The 24,019-nt window shown below is 40.4% G+C and overlaps 3 protein-coding genes across 3 annotated transcripts in view; all 3 read right to left on the bottom strand.

Moving 5' to 3' along the window:
• Window positions 1-1,564: 1,564 nt before the first annotated feature.
• rhoab (ras homolog gene family, member Ab) lies at window positions 1,565-9,190 on the bottom strand. The gene is made up of 5 exons (XM_083895765.1): window positions 9,117-9,190; window positions 4,562-4,719; window positions 2,812-2,932; window positions 1,894-2,024; window positions 1,565-1,788 (listed from the first exon to the last, which is right to left on the bottom strand). The coding sequence occupies exons 2-5, from the start codon at window positions 4,715-4,717 to the stop codon at window positions 1,615-1,617; spliced, it is 582 nt and encodes a 193-aa protein (XP_083751891.1). The 5' UTR covers window positions 4,718-4,719; window positions 9,117-9,190; the 3' UTR covers window positions 1,565-1,614.
• An 852-nt stretch (window positions 9,191-10,042) lies between these two features.
• On the bottom strand, window positions 10,043-17,976 carry tmem115 (transmembrane protein 115; the record flags this gene model as incomplete). The annotated part of the gene is made up of 3 exons (XM_083895235.1): window positions 10,043-13,588; window positions 15,965-16,329; window positions 17,485-17,976. The coding sequence occupies 3 exons, from the start codon at window positions 17,974-17,976 to the stop codon at window positions 13,285-13,287; spliced, it is 1,161 nt and encodes a 386-aa protein (XP_083751361.1). The 3' UTR covers window positions 10,043-13,284.
• A 4,838-nt stretch (window positions 17,977-22,814) lies between these two features.
• The window catches only part of LOC310932144 (helicase ARIP4-like), a gene marked incomplete at both ends in the record, with an annotated part of 46,099 nt that continues 44,894 nt past the window's right edge, over window positions 22,815-24,019 (bottom strand). Inside the window, one exon of the mRNA XM_083895437.1 lies at window positions 22,815-23,884. Within this exon, the coding sequence (XP_083751563.1) occupies window positions 22,815-23,884 (1,070 nt within the window). The remainder of the gene's footprint in view (window positions 23,885-24,019) is intronic.

Here is a 24,019-nt window from a genome sequence, read left to right as displayed (position 1 = left end):
TCCGGGAAGGCTGGCAACTTTGAATTCCAAGAGAAATGGCCACGCTTACAATTTCTAAAACAGAAAAACTTTAGAAAATACCTTAAAATGAAGGCTTTCCAACTCACAGCAGGTGGTTTATTCTTACTCTGCACATTAGTGATGTATATTACCTGAATTTATCGGATTGCCTAACCTGACAACGCTGGCATTTTCATGCACAATCTTATGAATAAAAAGGTAATTTCACATCATGTTCTTCTTTTTTTTTTTAAGTTAACTGTTTAATTTAGATGGCAGGTAGAAACAGCTAACAGGTGAAAGAGACACATATAGGATGGATAACATCAGATATATCACAGACACGACTTCCTCTCCAACATGTAGCTTGTACATTTGACCTTTAAACATGCGTAGACACAACAAATAAAAGTCCTTCAACCCACATAAGGAGATCAGTGGTGTGCATGTAAACACAATACTCTCCCTCTCCCTGTTCTTTGTCCTGGTCTAAAACCAGGGGAAGATGAGCACCAGCAGTCAGCTGTGTGGTACAGGAAGAGATGGGGGCCACTAGCAGAGTTAGCTCAGGTTCTACAATGCTGGAATTCACTTGGACATCCAGTGGGACAATAATTCCCCTGTCACTTCCACTGATTAGGTTTAAAGAAATGATTAAAACGTTAAATAACCTTCAGAGGGAGCCGGCCATCTTAAATCAAATGTCACACCACCATGTGGACAGTACAATCCTTAAACCGCAGTGTTTGAACCCCCTCTTCAACCATCACACTCCTCTCTACTGCACTGCACACATTACATGAATATTTAAAGCAGCAACTGGTGGTGACTTCGTGCTGCACAGAGAGATGGTGGCTATTCAAACAACGTTTACAATCCAGTAATTATGACAAATAACCTCAGAGTGAGAGTTTGTCACTGCGAGTCTGTAAGCCACAGTGAGCGACTGCATGGCACTGAACTGGACATGTGAGCATGTGACGCCAAGCCTCCTCTCTGATAATACAACACACAAGACCCCGAGCACCTGACAGCACATGACCGTTGCAACACTATGGAGATGAAAATATTCCTCATGCCAAATTGTTGAAATTGCACTACAAGTTATTTCACTCAAAGCTTGTTTAAAGCAGCTGACAGATATTGATTCGTCCACTTCATCATTCCTGTCCCTTTCTCAGAAACTCAACATCTCGGCATACATAATCCACTTTTGTTCATTTATCGTGGTCCTCATTTACTCACCAGCACATTTGTCAGTTGTCTGCTAAATGTCTTTAAAAAAAAGTGGCTTGTGACACTTGACAAGGCTGGTAGAATTTTTCCAGCTTGATGGTAAACCTACAGCTACAGAGCCCAATGTTAACAGCTGTAGCCATTTCCTGTGCTCTCTTGTCTCCCCCCCACTCATTCATCCATCCACCCGCCCAAACCGGTCATTCAGAGTTTCCCAAACCCAACTCTCAGGGTAATTTCAGTCCAACAAACAGCCGTTTTACAGCGGTAGAAGTTTACTGCTTTTCCTCCCGTCCCTCCCAATCCCTCAGTCCCTCCCAAGCCCCAGTCCTGTGTACAGTAGCCCAGGGTAAAATCAGTCCAAATATATCGGCCATTTTAGAGCAGTGTACATTTATTGCTCTTCTTTCCACGGCGGGCCTGCAGTGCCGCCCTGGTGGCCATTTCAAACACCTCCCGCACACCGTCCTTCGTCTTTGCAGAGCACTCCATGTAACCGAAGGCTGAGATTCGTACAGCCATGTCTCGGGCCTCTTCTGACTTCACTGGCTCCTGTGGGATGAAAAGAAAAAGATTTTAATTTTAAGGACTTCCACTCAACTCTTCTCGACATCCAGTTATCTATAAAACCAGTCATTTGGAGTAGAGTTGAGGTACCTGCTTCATCTTGGCCAGCTCTCGACGCGTGTGCTCGTCATTGCGCAGGTCTTTCTTGTTTCCTACCAGGATGATGGGAACGTTGGGGCAGAAGTGTTTGACCTCTGGGGTCCACTTCTCTGGAATGTTTTCTGCAAAGAAAAGAGAGCTCAATGATAACTGGACTCATGCTTTCCAAAATTCTGCAGAACAAGGTGATGTGTGTCATGAATGTCTTGGAAAGGGCGATTAACTCATGATAAAATCAAAAAGGAAAATGCTGGAAGACATTTTTTCTCTGACACTCACAAAAGTTGACAATGGAACCCTTTCATGAAACAAATCTGATAGTACAGCAATAAAATTGATCTTTAAATTAACAGTTGAATCAGAGGATACCAGTATTTTGATTAAGCCAAGGGAAATTTGATTTAAAATGTCTGTTACTGACACGATAATTCAGTTTCAGTGGCATATAACAAAGACAAATAAGAGCTATATCTCCACCAAGCATCATCTCAAAAACTACTGAAATAATGTCTAAACAATGGTCATGCAAACTACAGAATAGTAAACTATTATTAGAAATGTCACTTCCTCTCGTTTAATTCTGTACACTTATCTTGTGGCATTTCAACCATCTTTAGCTTTTATCGCCTTATTTTATGGAACGCCATTTTGTTATGATTGGAGAGAGAATTCCTTGGAAGAGTAAACACATTGTTGCAGTTTAATGGCTACATTCCACAGCATGACAAATGTAAGCAGTTCCCCTTCAAGTAGTCACAACAGGAAGAACACACCATCTACAGGTTCCAAAAATAACGCAGCGGAAAGATGGGGGAGATCATAGGAAGGAAAGAGATGTGGTATTTTTTGTTGTGCATTAATGCGCGTCGGTTTTTGTCGCCTGACAATGTGCATGTGGCGTGAACTCACCCAAACTATCAGGGCTGTCTATGGAGAAGCACATGAGGATGACATCAGTGTCTGGGTAGGAAAGAGGTCTCAGTCTGTCATAGTCCTCCTGACCAGCTGTGTCCCAGAGAGCCAGCTCCACCTGACACACACAAACACACACCAATGATTTACATTCAAATATTGCAATTTCATACATTCATAGTCTGAGAGTTTGAGCCAAAGTTGTTGTTAAACTTCTCAGGATTCAACTTAACTTCAGCTAATAATAATAAAAAAACATTTAATACTTACAATATTTAGACCAAGTTACTAAAATAAAATCAGTTGACCCATCTTATAGCTTCTTCTAAATTAAGATTCTTGCAAAAATGTCTGGCATTATGCAGTCTGACTGCAATATCCGTTCATTTGTAATAAATACATGGACTCCGAGTAAGAAATGTGTGACACATCAAGGCCTCGCCAAGCAGACAGCATGGTATGAAAACTACATGACATTAAGACACTTTTGGGTTAGCCTATATAACTTATTTTCGGCAGAGACAAGCCAGTAGGCGCCTGTCATTATTTTTGTGCAAGACTTCCAGTTTGCCATTTCTGGACAGTAGTTTGCTGGCATTATGCAGCAGGCAGGACAACAACTCTGAAAGCTTACATTAGATATTGTGTGCAGTTACAGGTTGCTATAACAGTTTTAAGTGATGGAACAGACGTGTTTTTTAAGGAAGATGGGAAGGTCGTTGCAAAGGGCCGTACAGACGTTTTGATCTTGATTGGAAACGCACTGTGGCTTGTGATTTGATTATAACATCTACATCTATGTGCTTGTCGACGACAACGTGCTTTCTGCTATGCGAGGACTTTGTATTAAACTCACCCCATCCCGATCTTCAATGTCAATGGGATGTAGGGCTGCAGCATATTAGGAAATGCGATAAGCGATTAAGGGCACGCGTATTGTGATGACATCACTCGCGATTGATGAAGAGATACAGATAAATGCATTTGTTTTTTTATACAGTATAATATACAACAAGCTGGTGATGAATTATAAATATAACAGACAAAAAGAAACTCAAGTGACGGTGTGTTCCCATGCGCATATTTCAGTCTGTTTTTTATGTTAAGGAAGCATTAAACTCATCTTTCACCAAAGTTAACTTTCACTCGACTCCATGTGTATGTGATTGTGTCTGAGCCAATACACGAGATGAAGAACTGGGCAGGATGAGAGGAGAAGCTAAACGATGAGGAATACGCTAAAAATGCACACCAACCAGAAATAAAACAAGCATTGCTCTAAATGAATGGTGGAGGAAACACTGAGCCCGTGGATATTAATTATACTGTGAAAGTTTCGAGGCGTTTGCGATATTTATAATCAGGCATGTTGACAATGCGATGACAATAAATCTACAATACATCACGCAGCCCCTAGACCACATTGCTAGAAAACTCAAAATTATCACCCCACCCCTGGTTAGAGCAGCAAATAAATATAAATACCTATGCAAAATACACCTGGAAGATGACATAAAAACACCAATAAATATTTCATTTGTGAGAGACACAAAAATATGCTTGCTCTGCCTTAAGGGTGGAATGAGCATGATTGAGCACCCAGGCAACAGAATTAGCAGATATTAGCACAAAATATCTTCTTGTACTAAAACAATCATGATATATGGAGGTACATGTTACAAGGTTGCAAAGATGCATCGACCTCAAGGCACCATAAGGAGTGACGGACACATTGCAGCTGCCTCACCTGTTTGCTGTCCACCTCAATATCAGCGACATAGTTTTCAAACACTGTAGGGACGTAGACTTCAGGGAACTGGTCCTTGCTGAAGACAATCAAAAGGCAGGTCTTCCCACAAGCTCCATCCCCCACAATCACCAGCTTCTTACGAATGGCTGCCATGCCTGGAGGAAGAAATGCAGTGGAGGTTAAAAATGAAGATGATGCAGAAAAAGCAAATTAAAAACACAGAAAGTCTTGCGATTACTAAAGCGTTTGAGGAGAGTCCATTTTAATAAAAAAGAGATGATAATAAAAAAACGTGTGCCATTTATTGTACGGCAACAGCATGTATTGACCAGTGAAGAGACATTTAGAGCCTCTATGGATTAGAAAACAAAAATAAATATCTAGGGTTGAAAAGTAAAGGCTCTCATGCCTCATTATCAAGATACTTCATTCAGCAAGTGCACATTATACGTCAAGGTGACAGTACTTCAGCAAAATAACGTTCAAATCAAACAAACTAGGTACTAGGTATTCAATGACTGCAGCAAACAAGAACCTCAGGAGGGGACAATACATTACATTGCTGAATGATTGTTTCCCACGTTGCAGTATAGCTCTGTGTTACGTGTACCCTTCCAACTCCACCTCAGTGAGTCAGCTGGGGTGTGGTGGAAACTGATCGGAGAGCAAGGTCATTGATAACAGGCAATTAACGCTGGAAAAGTATCGTCTAGTAAGGTTTTAGAGCTGAAGCAATTATTTAATAATTGCGTACATCATTTGTACGCAATTATTAAATTAACACAATTAATCAAATTTTTTGACAGTTGGTTGATCCATTTTAGTGTTTTCTCCTTCCGCTTCTCAAATGTGTATATTTTCAGATTTTTGCTTAAACTAATTCATTTTGAGAACATTTTATGGGCCAAACAAATACTCAATTAATAGAGAAAATAATTAAGAAAATACTGCAGCCCCAATAGTTTTTTTATATATATTTCTGTCCCTTAAACTGTCCGTCTTCCTTCATCTCGAGATTGTCATTTAAATGTAGTCTCTCCAGCAGTTTGTCACTGGACTGGCATTTTGTGGTTTTCAAGTCCAGGCTGACATTTTACTCAGCTTTCAGTCATGTAGTCAATTTCTGATCAACACCACAGAACATTACAATATGCCTCCCAAACAAACACACTTGCTATACCCACCTAGCAACACCACTGATCACATCAAGTATGAAAACGTCAATGAGGAGATTAAAATACAAATAAACCCAGTAAAACTTAGAACAAGTTCAGCTTTTTGATACCTGCTCATCCCATTAGTTTCTGACCCTGAAATACACCACACCATGGTGGGTTGCTGCAAACATCCTTGAAACGGTGCAGGAATACTGTAAGTAGGACAGCAGTGTCAAAAAAGATTAAACCATTTCGTCTGACTGGAGAGAAAAAAGGATAAAAATTGGGAGCAGCTTTAGCCTGGGGCTGGGCACATGGTCAATGACTGCAGCATTCAGTAAACTGGCAATAGCAACATACCCGTGTTTCAATAACTGTCACTGGAGCGCCTCTGGGCAAGTCTCTAACTGAGCCTTTGGAGTCCTTTGAGCCAACAAATAGCATTAAGTATATTATCGAGACAGGTAATACAAAGCACTGACCGAGGGTCAGTGCTTCAAATCAAAGCACAGTCTGATGTGACAGGAGACGTGGTTAAGTGGTCAATGTCAGTGACCCAATTCAGACCTGCTATTGAAATCTGTCACGAGCGATCCAATAACCAGTGAGCTACATTTTACAGTACAGGTGTGCGCAGCACGCATCCGAATGTCCCTTTAAATAAGACTACTCAAACCACATTAAAAGGTGAACTGGGACTTTAAAAATAGTGCACTTTATTATGTTGTTGGCTTTTACTCAATCAGACAAAGACACAATTTGCTGGTAAAATACATGTAAAATATAAAAAAAAATGGGTGGAAAAATAAAATAATTCATAGGGTTTTTGAAAATATGGACCAGGTTCTCAGCCTCACCTGCATGTTCGTAAACCATGAAAACTTGTTGAAAGAAAATTAATCTAAAACGTACTTATTGATGATAGATGAGTGAGTCATGTCTACACATAACAGATAATGTAACGTAGTTTGTTTGACTTGATGTCTAGCTCTCTGTCTCAGTGGCCATCTGTCAACTGAGAGTTACTGTGATGAGCCATTTTTTGGCTCAAGCTTCTCCAAATAATTAATCATTATTTCTGGAAATTAACATCTTCCACACTTCAGTCTTTTTGAGTTCATCATTTGTGACACTGACAGACATTTTTGGCAGGTCTTGGACACATTTTCTGCTTCATGTCTGCAGTGAAGGCACTGGGAGATGCTTTAAATATGTTTTGAAGTGCATTTCCTCTGTGGCAGCAGAACACGTTACACCAGCTGTCACAAACTCTTGCAGGTCTCACTTGACTAACCAATAATGGAATGCTGATCAACTGAAAGACTACAAATATAGTACAGACTCAAAAACCATTTTTGATTTGCAGGTTGACTCAATAAGCCAGTTTGTTTCAATAAAGAAAAAACTATTTCAAACTCCTGCAATATTTTTGACCACAGTTGTCAAATGCAACTGTGAGACCTGTGTGTTAAGTGAAACACTAATCATTCTACATCGTTTCCTTGTGTGACACAACTTGGACGGCATATTTAACATGGTTACTGTGTGTGCTTTATGATTCATGAGTGTCTTATAGAAAACCCCACACAGACAATGGCTGCATCTTAATCATGCCAAGAAACACCCCACACAGTCTATGGGGTGGAAAATTAGAGTGGCCTAATGATGGCTAACTGACTGCCAACTCATGTGAAAAACATGGCAGGTGTTTTTCTTCTTCCACTTGACAAATATGAAAAAAAAAATCTATTTCAGAAAAATTGCCGAACTGCTGCATGCAGCAAACCGTATTGAATATAGACTATAAATGTATACATCAAAAAATGGATCAGCGAGTCAATACACCAGCAGAGGAAGATATAATTTTACTCAGCAGCTTCAAGGACAACAGTGTGTAAAACCTGCAATAAATCCTGCTTGCATGCCAAGCGTTAGTGTATTAAATAATGCTCCACAAGCTGAGGCATCGACGAGAACAATAAAATGAGTAGGATTTATTATAAATACCCCAAAATTATAATTTTAATAAACCACATTGATTATTTTCATTATCTATTATTATTATCACTTCTATGGTGATGTTTTCCAGTGTTTCCTAAGTGACAACTTCCTCAAATATTTTTTCCATAAACCAAAGATATTCAGTTCATTGTCATAGAGGAAAAACGAAACCCGAACACAGTCACATGAACTAATCTAGGTATGTATTACAGGTACCCATAATTATATTCTATCGGAATAAAAATTATCACTTCAGATATTGATAATGACATTTGTCTTATCCACCATTTGTCATTTCAGATATCCACAACTTCAGCATTCATAAGACAAATCACATCACTGTTTCTTTAGATAAATCTAGTTTGTCATAATGCATACCATTCAAATACGGATCTGCCACTGACTATTCATATTTCCATAAATGTACAGACTTTAGTCCGAACTAAATAGTTAGTATATTCTCAAATTGGAATTATAAAGTGTACACACGTGTACTAATAATTATAAATATTACAATTCATGTAATGAGTTCCCTCAGAGTGAGCGAGCCTCCAGTGTTAAAGCAAACATTGTTTTAGAACCAGACAGCCACTGGGTGGGTCAGCAGAAAGATGGCGTCATCACAGAGGCAACAGATGGCTAGTGTGTCCGCAGTGGAAGAATGGGTGGGTGGCCCGGGTCCAAACTAAACACCAGCAGAAAACACTACAGCTCTTACTGTACATTACTTCTGACCAGTGGAAATTCTATGAGACAAAATTCTCCTGTTGGGTAAACACTTAAATATCCCCCGTCAACCAGATACTGTGTGTTGTATTTTCACCGACACTTTTTCCAACACTTTCAAAACGACAAAAGAGCCGGTTTTAGTGATAGAATAAAGAACACTCGTGGCTTAATAATACTGATGATTTGGGCGTTTTTGAACACGTGTTACCGCAAAATAAACAAGGTGTTTATGACGCCCCAGTGAGTGTTTTAGAGGCTCATCTGAGGCAGGTCAGGAAAAGAGCTTCATTGTTTGGTTAAAGCAGACTCGCCTACCCAACTCAGCCAGTTTACAAAGACGGTAGAAGTTACGCCACTTTATTATCAGCTCTCTGTTAAATATGTCGAAGGCGTCTCTGTCATGTGGAACCCGAATTTAACGTAAATCCCAGTTTGCTCCTCAGAGAAACTGTGGCAGGTACGAAGCGGCGGCACTGAGACGGAGGTCGATTAAAGGAAAAGCTAACTTGGCTACCGTAAGCTAACTCCGCTAGCGTTTAGCTTTGTTAACACGGCATTTCAAAGCTCCGGACAACTAAAAAAACACAAACGCCTTAGCTTTTAAAGTGGACAGCGTGGAAAAGGCACACCTTTACATTCATCGGGAATATATGGAAGTAGTTTACCTGTAGTTTCTGTGGCTAACGGACGGGTTTTTTCAGTGTTTGCCGACCGGTTGAATCGCTCGGTGCTTCCTCCCGTCTCACATACAATGAATTACTTCACATGAGCGCGCAGTTTGGGTTTGTAGTTTGTAGCTGTGTGGAGGGGGAGGGGTGGCGGGCACGAGCCCCAGAGCCACACCTGCGCGGGCACGACATGTCAGAACCACTGCGTGGAAATGTGTTATAGCAGTGCAATTATATTGAGCTATAAACACGGGCTATTTTCGGACATTCGCGCAACTTCCTGTGTGCTTAATGCAACGGCTCTGTTTTTAAACGTCCATAAAGCTTGGTGTGTTTATAATTGCAGGTGATCTCGTGAATCTCGTGAATGAGTGGGAATTGAAACGAGTCTCTGCAAAGTATTTTAACATTTATGAAGTATGGGATAATCGAGTCCAGAGGAAACATCATGTTTGTTTTGTTATATCGATATCTCTCCTCAGTATTTGATTTAATTGAGCACATCAACATTTAACCAGCAAATAAGATGCAACTTTTCATAACTGCAGTGGTTTGAAGAACCAGGAAATATGTGCTTCATGCACCACCTAGCGGTCAGTTTAAGTATAAGCCACCGTATATGTATGTGTGTATATGTTGCTGCTTGAATAAATTACAGTGTAGTACTACTGTAAACATGTACTAACTGATTGAGAACGGCCTAAACGTATAACATGATACAATTGCTGTTTTTCTGCTCCTGGTCTCTCTCCCTCGTCCTTTTTTTCTGTTGTAAATAATGCAGTCGCGTTAATGGTCATCATGAAAGGTGACAGACACAGAGTTACTCCTCCAACTCCAGGTCCAGTCCTGGTCGAGTAAGATCACACTCACATCAGGAAAGCAAGTTCTCCAGCAGTAAAGCAGTAGACTGTGGGAAACGCTTTCATACAATCGTCTTTTAATTTGTACAGAGATAAAGAAATATATCTGAAAACTACAACAGAGAAATCTGTGGAACAGCCACAGTACAGAGAAAAAGAGACTGTCATTAGTGTCAACAAGGTCCGGTGCAAAAGTAGGGTCATACAGAAAATACAACTTGTGGAAAGAATTTCTTTGCGTCCAGCTTTGCCAACAGGATAATAAATCAGAGCACTATAATCAGTTTGAATCTTAGAGCAGATAAACAATGAACTACAAATCATGGACACTGGTGTTAACCCCACAGCCATTATTTCACCAATTACACTTCAGAATAAATAATAATAATAATAACAATAATAAAAAAAACTCATAAAATGTAATGACACGATACTGATGTATAGGGGGGAAAAAATGCAAACAATGGTTTGTCACTAAACGATGACAGCATTTAGGTGCATTTTCATTGGCCACTGAAGTGTCTTAACCACTGCTTGTGAACATGATTTTTTTTTACATGTAACTTTTGTATTCCGTCGACCCCGACTTATACAGTGGCACTGTTCATATTGACAGTTTGTGATTAAATTCTTAACTTCTCTCTGAGCATGTTTAGAGCAGAACAAATCGGAATATAGAGGGGGAAAATGACAAAAATAATAAAGACAGAACAGGGACTGTTAGTGGAGGATACAAGTCAGATTAGATCCAGGCCCACTCTAAAACCTCAGACTACCCACTACAACCTTTCATACATCATAAAACAAAATTTGACCATATGTCACAACTGTTGTGCTGCGTCGACATGTATTATGCGATGCAGGCTAAGCTGAGCTCAAAAGACAAAATGAAAAGAGTATGAGAATGACAACGTGAACTGTGATTGTAATGTTTTTATCAGCAGCTTCTCTTTAGATTTGTTTTTGACCTTCTTCCTCCATCTCTTCTTTGAATACTTTTGAGGGAAGGAGGCAGTTTAAGATTTCAGATTGATGGAAGCTCGGCCGTCTCCACAGTGAAACTGCATTTGAAAGACGAGTCTGTCCATTCATTCATCCTTTTAAATACTATCATTCATCCATATTTACTTAAAGAATGGCCCCACTCATCTGACGTAAACATCTGCTAATAAGAGCACAGAGAGGAAGGAGTGAGGAGAAACACAGGACAGATCACACAGTTTCATCACACTAATATGGCTTATCACTTCCCTAATACGACACATTTCCATCAGTTAAAAAGCAAAACATTTCTCTATATATTCACTACATATTTAATCTGAATTTGTAGAATTTCATTTAGTTTTTATTTAGATTATGCTCCCAGAGTAGAAGAAGTCCAGGGGGACAAAATTAAAACCGCTGCCTTGACTATCTCAGCATTCTGTATGGTTGGTTGGATGGATGCAGGTTATTTCCATAGCTCTACATTGTCCCGTGTGAACTGTTGTTTTGTTTTTAACTTTAAATTCTGCTGATGTTAAATCCAATCCCAGCTGCTGGTTAAAACAAGAACACATGACGGTTATATATAACCTCCCCTGTCTTTTGTTCCATTTGATTTGCTGATTTTGGTCATTTGGTCAATGTGATGATTTACTGCATGCTCACTCAGTTGGTGAAAAAAAAAAAAAAAAAACATCAGTAAGGCCACTCTAAGATTATTCTGCACAAAACTCACTTAAACATGTAATGGTACCTTTTGCAATTTAATCCAATCATTCGGAGCAGTTCCCAAAATGTCATATTGCTTCTCTGTCCTCTGTACGCAAGGTGCTGTAAAATGTCAAAACACAGTTTTGTACAGCATGCCTTTTTAGTTTGTGAAATTTGGCTTCCCACAAAGACAACCTGCAACCTATTTCATTGAGCTTGTTCTTCCAGAAAGACAGTTTAAGATTGAGTTTGCATTTAAAGAATTAAGGATGGCTTTAATGTCACCTCATAAACAATTACCTATGTGCAGTATGTAAAGGCGTGCAATTTCTCATCTAAATTGCAGACATTTTTAACCTTGTGATCACAGGTTCACACTTCAGTTTCTCACCATCTAGAATAATTTAGTGGCTGTGAACGACGTAATCAACAAGTAAAAACTGGGATAGGTGCCATCATCAAACGTGACTGTACAGTGATTATGGCCCGAAAAACAACGGTATCACTGACCTTCTCCTTTGCAAGCAATTTGTGATTCATTTTAAAACATTTCAACTGCCCTTCAGTGTCCCGAGAAAATGATTCCTCCCCACCCTCAGCTGAGCACTGTAAATTTAAAACTGTGTCTATGACGTCATTTATCTTCATTGTTCAGTGTCTGACACGTCAGTTGCAAACTATGAATCTGCAACTCACTAATAACTGGGATTATAATGATCATCTGCAGACCTGTGTGTGAGAGTAACATCCTTTACATTTCCTGTTAAAGCACAGATACAAAGTTTGTTTTCTTGATTTTCTTCAAAGATCAACATGGTGGAGAAAAAAATAGATTAAAGAGTTCAACTGAGCAACAGTTAAGAGGGAAAGAGAGGGAAAAAAAAGAAAGGTTACAGTCAATTTCTCTCCGTGCTGTTCCAGAGACCCACCTGGCAACTCTTCCTTCTTGAAGTTTGTATCATAGTTCTTCAGCAGGTCAGACCTGCAGCAGCGTCTTTCCCCTGGTCCACATGCTATCCATATGAACCAGTCAACCCAACGCGAAAGTCACTTACAGCCTTTAGCACTTGACAAACTGGTGCGCGAATAGTTGGCATTTCATCTAGAATCAAAAATTACGAGTCTGTCACTGAACACGTTCTTGTAGCAAGCAATCGGAGAAGAATATGGGCTGCTCTGAGAACAACTTACAAAGAGAATATTGTAGCCCATGTTATTTATTCAGAAACCAAGAGAGATACACGAAGCAGTGGACAGAACTCTGCAAGTCGACATTAAGTCTGGACAAGAGAGAATGTCTCTTATCCAGAAAGGATGAGAAGAATGAAGTGTCACTGAGCATTTATAATCAAAACCTCAAACAAACTGAAAGCGCTGTACAGTTATCAACCCTCTGAGCTTCATGGTGACTTTAACAGAGCGTTTGTATGCGCACGACTGCTGTGTATGAACTGGTCAAAGGTGTCATTTTTTGTGTGTGATACTGAGAGTATGCCTAATCGCTGTCACCAAATAAATTAGCTTACTAGCCAGAGACACTCAACGCCAGTACCTGCCAGTGACATCAAACACGCCGTGCATATCCGAACTCTTGCCCGTTTTATTTGTTACGATCTGGATGGTGCATCCTCGAAGCTGATAATGCTGGACTCTGGGTGCTGTGCTCCGCCTGTGGATGGTGCTCCGCCGCTCTGTGACAAGGAGGTGGAGGAGGAGGCAAGGGAAGTGCCTACGGTCCCCCCTGCTGGTCTCAACATGGTGGAGGAGGGGTCACGGCCACCTGATAGGAGAGGCTGCGTGTCAGTTCTGACCTCGTCCTCGTCATCATCTTCCTCGTCATCCATGCTGGGCCACGCACTCTGGTCCTCCACACGCTTTAGACGCTCGTTCAGAGCTTTGAGGGCCAGTTGTCTGGAAAGGAGAGCGAGAGTGAGAGATTGTTCTGCACAAACAACAGGAGAGATCAGCTTTTGTTCATTTCAGAGCTTCTGTGTAGATGTAATTTTTCCAATTATTCACTGTGTTTCGATAAATGTATGAAACAAAGAAAGAGGCCTGTAAAAAGAGCTAAACAAGCCTCAGAAATTTAAAGGGTTAGTTCAGTTTTGAGGTCATTACTCTTTTCTCTGCTGTACTGCAAAAACAGATACCCTTCAGAGGACAATAAATGATCACCTGCATACATCTATACATCAATATGCAGAGCAGATAACAGGACAAGAAAAGCCAAAAAAGCATTCAGCCAAGGCAGCAGCTCAGACCCCCCCCTCACTTGTTCCAGGTCCTATTATGAACATTTCCTGAAAATTGAATCCAAATTTGTCCGTGACTTTTCGAGTTATGTTGCTAACTAACAGACAGACTAATGAACAAACAAACAAACAAACAAACATACACCGGCTAAAACACATACCTCCTTGGCAGAGGTCTTAACTTTCCCTTTAAATGAAAGAGTTTGACATTCCGTGTGCCCAATTAATCTGCACAAATACCTCTCCGACACCTGTAGAACCGGTTATAACTCGCTGACAGCGACAGTGAGGGGCTGTGACCATATGATCTAAATATTTAAGTCAAAGTAGTAAAAGAAAAATGGAGGAACACGTTGTGGTGCATATCAATGCCTTAAAAAAACACCTCTGTTGTCTGTCATATCCAATGATCACAGTTTCAGATGGTTGATCATGTCACATGATGTGATAGACAAGTACTGTTGGCATTTAAGATGTTGATTCTGTGTTCATCAATAGTCTGAGGAAGAGCCTGTTTTGGTTAAACTTGTGTCTTCTTTCTGACATTATTTATTTTACCACAACTATGGTCTACACATTGGAGCACTTTGTGCATGGCCAAAATATCCACCTCTGTAGATATAACCCTGGTGTGGAGAAACTGAGTTTCCCTGAGTCCTCGATGACTGAAACAGTACACGGTCCTTTATTACTGGCAATCAAGATGAACATAATTTAAATGAATGAGCCAATCTTTTTTTAAATTAAATATTACCTACTTGTCCTGGAAAGTACCAATTACCTTTTAAATCACCACCATTAGGTTAATATCTCTTTCAGTAAACCATTGACCTCTCAATCACCAGCAACTCAAAATCAAGCATTCAAGTGAGGATGCACACCATAATATGGTCATCCTCATTATGAATCAAGTGAGGCTGAATTCATGTTTGAAATTAAGCCACGTTTGAAATGTGGCGTGCTAGAGGAAAGAAACACTTATAGTAGTAGTGATGCAGACTGAACTACAGTATAATGAAAACCAACCAGTTAGCGAAAACAATGTAACCACACAAGCTGGATGTCATTTTGTAAGCTGCGTCTCAGAAACTGAGAAGCTTTAACATGTGCAGCCATGAAAGCATATTCAACAAACATCTCCTGGGAGGAAGGAGACATCATACGTTTCTAATGACAGTGTAGAAAAACATTTGTATTCATACAGAAAAGACTGAGAGCCCAAAAATGTAAAAAGACTCCTTGACAATAACTGGATCAAGTCTGTTTATGTGTGACCAAAGACATCTATCTGTAACTGTATCTGTGTGACAGTTTGCAAAGAATGTCATTTACTGGAACAAGACAAAGTTGGAGATGTGTAGGTTTTAGCTAGAGTGCGCATTATGTCTTTCTATGGTTGTGAGGACAATTTTAACTCTAAACCATTGTTATGGAGGGCATTTTAGCCAGTGCCTTCAACTTTAAAGACCCTTTTGAAGGCTTGGGTTAAGATAGATAAAGGGTTACCATACCTGGTTAGGTAATGGTAAAAGTTTAGTGTTCATTGTTGGTGGAGAAATAAGGCCTTTATTGGAATATCTCGCTGATGAAAGCCAAATGATACGAGTAAAAACTCTAAAGTAGCTACGACATGGATCTTGTAGTAAGGCGGTTTTCTTAAATGCCATTTCCAAGGCAAAACAATTTGCTAAATATTCACTAATGGTATTTCCTCTGAACTAGTCTTGTTTGGGGAAAAAGTCTAACTTTTTCTTCAACAGAACCACATGGCAGAACAATACCTGAGACCAAAGTTAGAATCGGAATCATTTATGTTGGCATGTGTGCATACAGATTTAATATTTGGCTTTCTCCCAAAGCCAGTGAGTCAGTAGCAACTGGAGTGAAGACAGCTCTTGAATGAGAGGTGAATGAGAGGTGAAACATATTTAAAAAATCCATTAGTCTAGCTGCTGACTTTTGGAGTATTTTTAGTATGACTAAGATGAATGAGAATCTACACAGACAACATTTGACTTTATTTGGTCTGACTCACCTCCTCCTCTCGGCATCCTGTGGGTCTGTCCCTGGCAAGCTGATAGTGATGGAAGAGGGCGCCCCAACATCGTATCTCTTCACCATCTTCCTGCACACCTTCAACTTCACCAGACCAGCATGAACCAGTCCTGCCAACAGCCCCACGGCCGGCTGGAGCGCCTCAGGGAAGAAACTTGCAAAGGCAAAGTGGTCCGACATGTCCCCACGACCCCGGCTGTGCCTCTGGTAGAAACGCAGGTAGACCCAGCCAGAAAGGGCACCATAGCTGTACCCAGCCAGAGGGGCGGCGTTGTCAAGCAGCCCAGAGAGGCGCAGTAAGGCCAAGAGGAGGAGGACCAAAGCTGGGGCTGCTTTGAGTCTCACCTGAGACAGGAGCAGGAGACAACAATGTTTAGGTAAAGGGAGTAACGTAGTTCATACAGACGACTGTGAATGATTCACTAAAGTCAAGATTTATTGGAACAAACAAGCATTGACAGCTAGTTGGTGTGATAGGTTGGCACCTTCGACATCAATTCAACATTAGCACTTCCTGAGATGACTGTATGAAGTGATCAAGGTTAATACAAAGTCATGCAAAGCACATAAAGAAAGAATAACTATAGCTAAAGCTGAGTGGCCTGCAAGTTTAGGAAACACAATAGGAATATTGAGTGAGTTTTCCAGAGGAGCATCAGATGAATTGTTAAAGCGTAAAATAACATCTCATCTTCCATTTTAAGAAGATCACATAACTAAACCAGAGACAAAGGCTAAAGACAAACACTCAACAGTTAAACCACTGGCCTTTACACATCTGAGGCTAACGAGATTGCATTATCATTAACAATGGTTTGATAACTTATTAAATGCACGATGCACATACATGGTTTTAATTATTGCTATGTTACCATAAAAAACTCCACCATAATAAAGAGAGACTATACAACTACATAAAAAATAAGTCAAATGAGACTGAAACCACAAACAAAACTACTACTGTGTAATTACTTTACAAATGTAACAACTCTATTATACATTTAAAAAAAAAAAATTCACAGTGAGTGCAAGCTGTTAATGTATATTATACATCACAAAAATGTATGTCTTCCAAATGATCACTTCATTGTAAATCTTAGACTATGTTAATTAGCTTAAGATAAAAACTACACCTAAAATAGACACTCTCTCCATTACAGACCAAAATCGAGAATCATTCTATTCCAAATATTCACTGTTAAAATGAACACTGACTCAAATAGTTTGTTAGATTTTTTAGTGTCCATACATACTGGGATATATCCAAGCCCTCAACAAAGCAAACTATGTATTATTTAACATCACTAATGCCAACCTAGAGGTGTGCTGGTGAGTTGCTCAATGTCCACTGCTGTTTACATTCATGTTATGCTATATTCTCTGTTTGACTATGCTGTCCTGCTCCTAACTGGTATTTAGCCTGCCCATTATTTAGAGGTTCAAATCAGCAGGACATGCCAGTGCAGAGCAGAAGTAACTTGTGTTATTTGTTGGACTCACCTGCGGCACTCTGAGCACTGTAGTATCCCCCATGGTTTGTTTCAGTGCTACCAGGACACCTCCAAGGAACACGGGAGCTCCATGGACGCGCACAGCAAACAAGTAGTCCAGGTCAAAGGTGGCCACATAGGTGAGGAGGTAGGAGAGTCCTGCCAGGAGGCCTGCAGACACATTAACTACTGCAAAAAAGATCAGGAGCTCCAGAGCACCCCACAGAGGCTCCAGGAGGCGCCCGCAGACCAGGACTGTCCCCACATTGGCTGCCACTCCCCAGAAATGCTGCTCCACCACCCCATGCGTCACCAGTGTCCACACCCAGAAGTTGGGTGGAAAAAGGTATCCCGGGGTCACCCCCAATGAGTATGGAGTGTCAACAACCCATGACAACAGGTACAGGAGTATCACCACAGCACTTATAGTTTTCACCACCACACTGGTGCTGGCAAGAGCAGCGAGGAAGTGCTGCCTTGCCACTGGCAGGTAACGATTCATTGTGGTCTGTTACGAAGATGTTCCTTCCTGAGCCGATCAGCTCAAGCAGAAGCGTTGCTTCTGGTGCAGCGGATGTTGGATGCTGATGTAAGATTAATAATGCCAAGCAGAACAGGTGACACCTGACAGCATCAGTGTCCACGCCTCTCTTTGATCCTTCATCCGGGATATTCAAATGAGCAAGGATGCTTTCATTAATCAACTCAGTTTCTGCCAATTTCTTCTTAATACTATGTTAAAATGTTGTTTAAAAATCGATACGTAACTTAACAGTTTAACTAATTATGTAACTTTCTTTGACATTCAAACAGTTAAGTTCAGTAAAGACAAAGCAACGAGACTGATCATAATTGTCCAACAGGCTAACAAACTTTGCGCTGCAGTAGATAAAACGGCAGATGTGGTAACTTTAGCTAGGGCACCTTTTGATCTTGATGTCGAGCACGCGACCTTCACTCTTTAGATTAAAGTATCAGGTCAAACGAGCAACTTTAGTCAATCCTAAGAAGTAGATAACAACCGACTTAGCTTGTAAACACAGGAGACAGAGCTAATGTTAGCTAGCTGTCAAACTGAAATCGTCTTGCGTTACGTTGATTTACGTCCGAAACGGAGCAGCAGCAGGAGAAGTCCCGTCTTCGTTTACGTGTAAAATAGAGAAGCCAGTTTCGACCACACCAGACCACGACGTTGTAGCTCCGGCTCGCCTGAGCCCTCTTTCGCCTCGGTGTCTACCGGGCTAACCCGAGGATTTCCCGTAGTTAGCAACAGGCCTCCAAAACAATGTTAGAGACGTTTGTGGACCAGCGTCAGAACAGATACTAACGGAACTACCTCAGTCGCTTCATATGTTGATTTTACCGTTCTTCTGTGATTTCATGTGGCAGGAACACTTATATTAACATTTCTTTAGCAAACAGGTATTCCTTCTTCCTCTCATTCGCTTCCTCTCAGAAGCAGCAGCAGCACTCAGCTACTGACCTGCGCGGTGTCTGCCACCGTCATCAACAGTCGGTGAAAAAACATCCAGTCACGTAACGTCACCAGAGCATGCTGGGAAACGGAGTTCTTAACACGGGAGTAAGTAAGGCGTTGGGTCGACTATAGAATGAATGGATAAGTCGACAAATGATTAATTTATGATTATTATTTATTTTTATACATACATATAACCTAAATATACTTCAAAAGTTTCAAGGGGTGACCCTTACTTACAATTATGTTGAGTGGAAAAACAGAGACTTCAGAGGAGGAAAAAGCACACAGTAAACACATTCTTTAGTCCAGTAAGGTGCATGTACATTCCAACAGTCTTGCTTTGTTTAAACACTCTTTTGCTTTTGTGTACTTTAAACCATGGACCCTATAGAAACATGGATGTTGTTGCCTGGTTCTCCTGAGGACATTATTGGCAAAGTATAAATCCTTTAAATAGTCACTATATATATATATATATACATACATATATATATATATATATATATACATACATATATATATATATACATATATATATATATATACATACATATATATATATATACATACATATATATATACATACATATATACATACATATATATATATATACATACATATATACATACATATATATATATATATATATATATATATATATATATATATATATATATATATATATATATATAAATAAATATATATGTATATATACATATATATATATATATTAGTCAAACGTTTTTGACTGATAGTGTATATGTATGTAGTATGAAATATGAAATATTTTCTCTCAATGACACCAGGTACTTACTCATTGTGTGAAAAGTTTGGTTTGTTTTCTCTTGTTTTTATAATGGCGATTTGATTTGTGCATCAATATCTGAAAAGTATCTCAACTATATACATGTGGTTGGTTTTCCTTTATGACTGCCAAAACAATTCAATGTGTAACATGAACAAAAGAAATGAGGCAAATCGTTATTCAGAACAGTTTGTTTTTATTTACAAACTTTCAAAAAGAAAGGAGAGGATTTAAAAGTAATCCAAGGTCATACACATTATCCATACACTACACAATAGGCTTTGTCAGGAGCCAATCCTCAGAGACAGCAGCTTTAATCTTCTCCTTGACTAAAATGGAATTCAGACAGTTGGCTCAGCTTTTGAAGCCGACTCGATTTGTATAAATAAATACGTAAATTCAAGTAGAAAGCTGTGAAATAGAAGAGCAGTTGGTCAGCACAGCAAACAAGGAGCTGATGACCCAACAGTTCAACACTGAGGAAACTCACTCAGCGAGTCTTCCATCATGATGGTGACACGGATGGACATTTCTGATGATATGGAAATGAAAAACAACACAGTGAAAGAAAAGCACTTGATATCAGTTTTCTTTACAGTTTTATGAATAATTGGACTGCCTTGATTTCTGGACCCATCACTTGCCAATGGGCTTTATTTACATGCACAAATGGCTCATATACTCCAAACACAAACTCTTAGATATGTGAGGATGATCTAATGAGTCAGCGCTCATCACACTGAAAATCAATCTATTGTCCTTTATTTGTCATTGTAAACAAGCCTTCTTAAAGACGCTAATATCTAAGATATTTATGTTTACTGTAACACACCAGTGGGTTGGTCCTCATGCAAGTTCTACACAAGTTCACGTGTTGCTGAGTCACACAAGCAGATCGTCATCTCCATCTGCGGTAACAACAAAAGTTATATGACCATCACGATTGTACAAACCAAAAAAAAAACAGCAATAAAAAGCAGACAAAAAATATAATTGTACAAAAATAAAAATGAATAAATATGCAACTGTCATGAATAAATAAATTATTTTGGTAAATTCCAACATTTGTAAAAAGAGGAGAACAAAAATGAAACTTAAGTAAACCAATAATATCAATACGAAGAACAAATACATGGAAGAGAAAGTACAGGAAATGCTTGATGCTGTTCAGAGTTTCACCTTCGATAAATGAGCTGGTGGTTCTTGGAGCTCTTCCAGCAGAGAACATTTTCTCTATAAAAAGGACAGTCCTGAACATTATCGATCAGTTAATGTGATTAGAGGCAATCCGTTGGAACAGCAGAACAATGGTTTATGGTTAATCTGACCGGGACTTGGTCACATGATCAAGTTTCCCCCATCAGTTTACAGAGGTGTACAGATTTGTGTCTCTTACAGTGCAGCGTAGTGTACAGTGTTACCTGCAGGGTCATACAGTGAGATGGATATACATGTAAGTCCGGACTGTGGTTGTGAGGGTATTGTAGAGCGAGTGTGCTGCTGTGGTGTATTTTTTTAACTTGCTGAAAGCATTATCTGGTCTCTGAAGACCTTTTTTTTATTTATTTTTTTTCAATTGAGGCTGCCAATGTGCTTGTGCATCTTTCTTTTTTGGCAAGCTACGCCATCTTTCTTTCTTTCTCTCGGTCTCTGAAAATAAATTAAATTGGTTTCACACTGGCAAAAAAGTGGAGACAAAGAACAAATACATATCCGAGATCAAATCTGCATCCAAACTAAGCAATGAAAGTTTCTATTTATTCTTTCTAATGATTCCTTTTGTAACCGTTAACAACGCACAGGTACGCACAGGGATGACACAAGCAAAAAACTCAGGGGCTACAAGCTCAATTCCTCTGGGGTTTGTACAAACACATATATAGGCTCGAGTGAGTGTTTTGCATCGTTTTTCGCTAGGCTACAGTAAGACTGTGGTTGAGATTCAGAGAGCCTCTGTGACTCGGTCTGTCTCTCTTTACCTCTCACCTCTCACAGTTCACATTCAGAGAGATGGAGGAAAAAAAGGCATTTTCTGTTGGTTGATTCTCCGCTACGAGGAGGACACCTCACTACAATACAGTGGGAATTTCTCACTTACACCTGGCTGCTTTTAGGCAATTGTTTTCTTTAAAAAATAAAAGATCACATAAATAGAAAATACACGCACAAAAAAAGAGAGAAAAATCAGATCAAGTCTGATGCCTAAGTCTTTTCAAAAAGGCCTGGTTTCAAGGCATTTGATTGAGCATACATTCTTACATCAGAGTTTTAAGGTTTCAATAACTTACGTTCACGTCATCACCTTAAACGCTCCATCAGTAATTCAAGATGACCCATACCTTTTTTTCTTTTGAGATCATCAATGTACAATACTCCTGTCCTGGCAGTGAATTATTAACTCAATTCCAAAAGCTTTGTCAACATACTGTTTGATCTATTTAACCTTTGCAGTTTTAGGAAATATTCAGTAGCAATATTTGACAAGTGACAAATTAAAGCAATTCACTTACTGATATTTGACAAATGTTTCTACCAGCTAACTCAGTTATCAAACCTTATTTTTAACTAAGCGACATCATCCTAACAGTATAATTTAATGAGCTGAATAATGCAAGAGTCTTGACATTTAACAAAGCTGCAGAACTAGAATCTCTAAAGTCAACAGGGCAACTAGTGGCCATTTGTGGTTACTGCAGGCCCACGATCAGCAGTACAAGTCCAGTGATTGGTATCTCAATGCCAGTATTTAGAAAAAAAAGGAAATATAATTCTTGGAAGCGCAAAGTCCTCTAGTTTTCTTTTATTTTCCATCTTCATGGAGCTTTTTTTCTTCCTTAGGTTTCATCTTCTGATATTCAGCATCAAAGTGTGTTGATGTTGCTCTACCTTACAGTCTGTGTTCAATTTCTACTCAATTTTTCAAAGACACAGGAGGGGATCACTTCACTCTGTTTAATTTTGTGTCTATTTCCCTCACAGCCCTTATCACAGGCTCATCAAAGCCTGCATTTTGGCAAATATTGTGATTACTCAAATGACCTCATTATTTGGCTGTCACTGTCCATTCACCTCAATTACATCATCATCATCGTCATCTAAGCTGCTGGCACTGCTGACATTCCTGCCGTTCACCAGAAGAGGACCACGGTGGCCCTCTGAGCGTGCAGAGGAGGAGAAAGAGGAAGGTGAAGATGAGGTGGAGCTGGAGGCAGCAGTAGGTGGATACTGGGAGAGGAAGCTGGCTCCAGCAGGGCCAGGAGTGGCAGCTGGCCCTGGGAGCCCGCCTTGGAGCATCGACCCCGTGTAGAGGCTAGCCAGGGACTGGTTGTAAGAAAGGGGGAAGCCTGGTGGGAACATCCCAGCCATGCCAGCCAAGCTGGGGTTCAGCATGAATGGAGGCAGGGCACCTGGAACCAAACTGGCAGCGTTAATTGATGTAGAAGATGAGATGGCAGTAGCTGTGGTCGTCGTCGACAGGGCGGGAGGAGAAGAGGTGGGAGGTGTGCTGGCTCCACCCGAGCCGAACAAATCTGCGTACCTGTAACCGTGGTCCCCCAGCTGAGTGTGGGGAGGCTGGAAGTAAGGCGAACCAGCCCCAGCAAAGAGTGGGTGCCCCAGTGACCCACTCAGCATGGTGGGGTTGAGGCCCAGTGGCGGCAGGCCATAACCCCCAGTGAAGGGGAAGCCTTGCGAGACCAGAGAGGCTGAGGAGTGTTTGCCGGCAGAGAGGTGTTTGCTGGGCTGCTCGTCCAAAGATGGAGAGGAGGCTTTACGCTTGGAGCCTGTTCTCAGGTCTTGAGCGACAGTGGTGTCAGTGGTATGCTGAATTACATTCGTAACAGAGGCATCGTGGTGGCTCATGTTTCCAGTGGGGAAACTGCTGCCGTTGATCTGAAGCAGTTTGGTGGAAGGCAGGTTGTTTGTGTTGCTCTCTGCTGCCCTCTCTGGCTGATTTTCAGAGACTGCAGTGGCTTCGGCTTCTGCGCTGCCACCTGTGTAGCTCTGCAACTCGCTGATGATCTCTGGGCTGTCAGGTGACAGAGGGCGAGGCACAGTCTTGGAGGGTTCCGGCTCCTTCTTATCATCAGGCGTCAGACAGCAGTCAACAGGTGGGGCCGGCAAGTCTGAGAGGAAGAAACAACAAGGAATGAATCATAAGATTAAATTGTAAAGAAGTTTATTTTATGTCAATAACATTTTCTTCACCGCACAAGGCCTTTCTTTGGCCTCACTAGGTGATAAGATGAACAAGAGCAAGA

The sequence above is a fragment of the Microchirus variegatus genome, assembly GCF_963457635.1.
Source record: "Microchirus variegatus genome assembly, chromosome: 9".
Classification (NCBI taxonomy): domain Eukaryota; kingdom Metazoa; phylum Chordata; class Actinopteri; order Pleuronectiformes; family Soleidae; genus Microchirus; species Microchirus variegatus.
The sequence above is the reverse complement of the archived record's forward strand: the minus strand, read 5'-3'. Positions and strand labels throughout refer to the sequence as shown.

Bases quoted from the DNA above. Each gene is read 5' to 3' on its own strand.
- rhoab (XM_083895765.1), bottom strand. From the start codon at position 4,717: ATGGCAGCCATTCGTAAGAAGCTGGTGATTGTGGGGGATGGAGCTTGT. The intron at 2,933-4,561 runs GTGAGGCAGCTG...TGTGTGTGTCAG, and splicing joins TTGAGGTGGACAGCAAACAG to GTGGAGCTGGCTCTCTGGGA. The intron at 2,025-2,811 runs GTGAGTTCACGC...TTTTCTTTGCAG, and splicing joins AGACAGCCCTGATAGTTTGG to AAAACATTCCAGAGAAGTGG.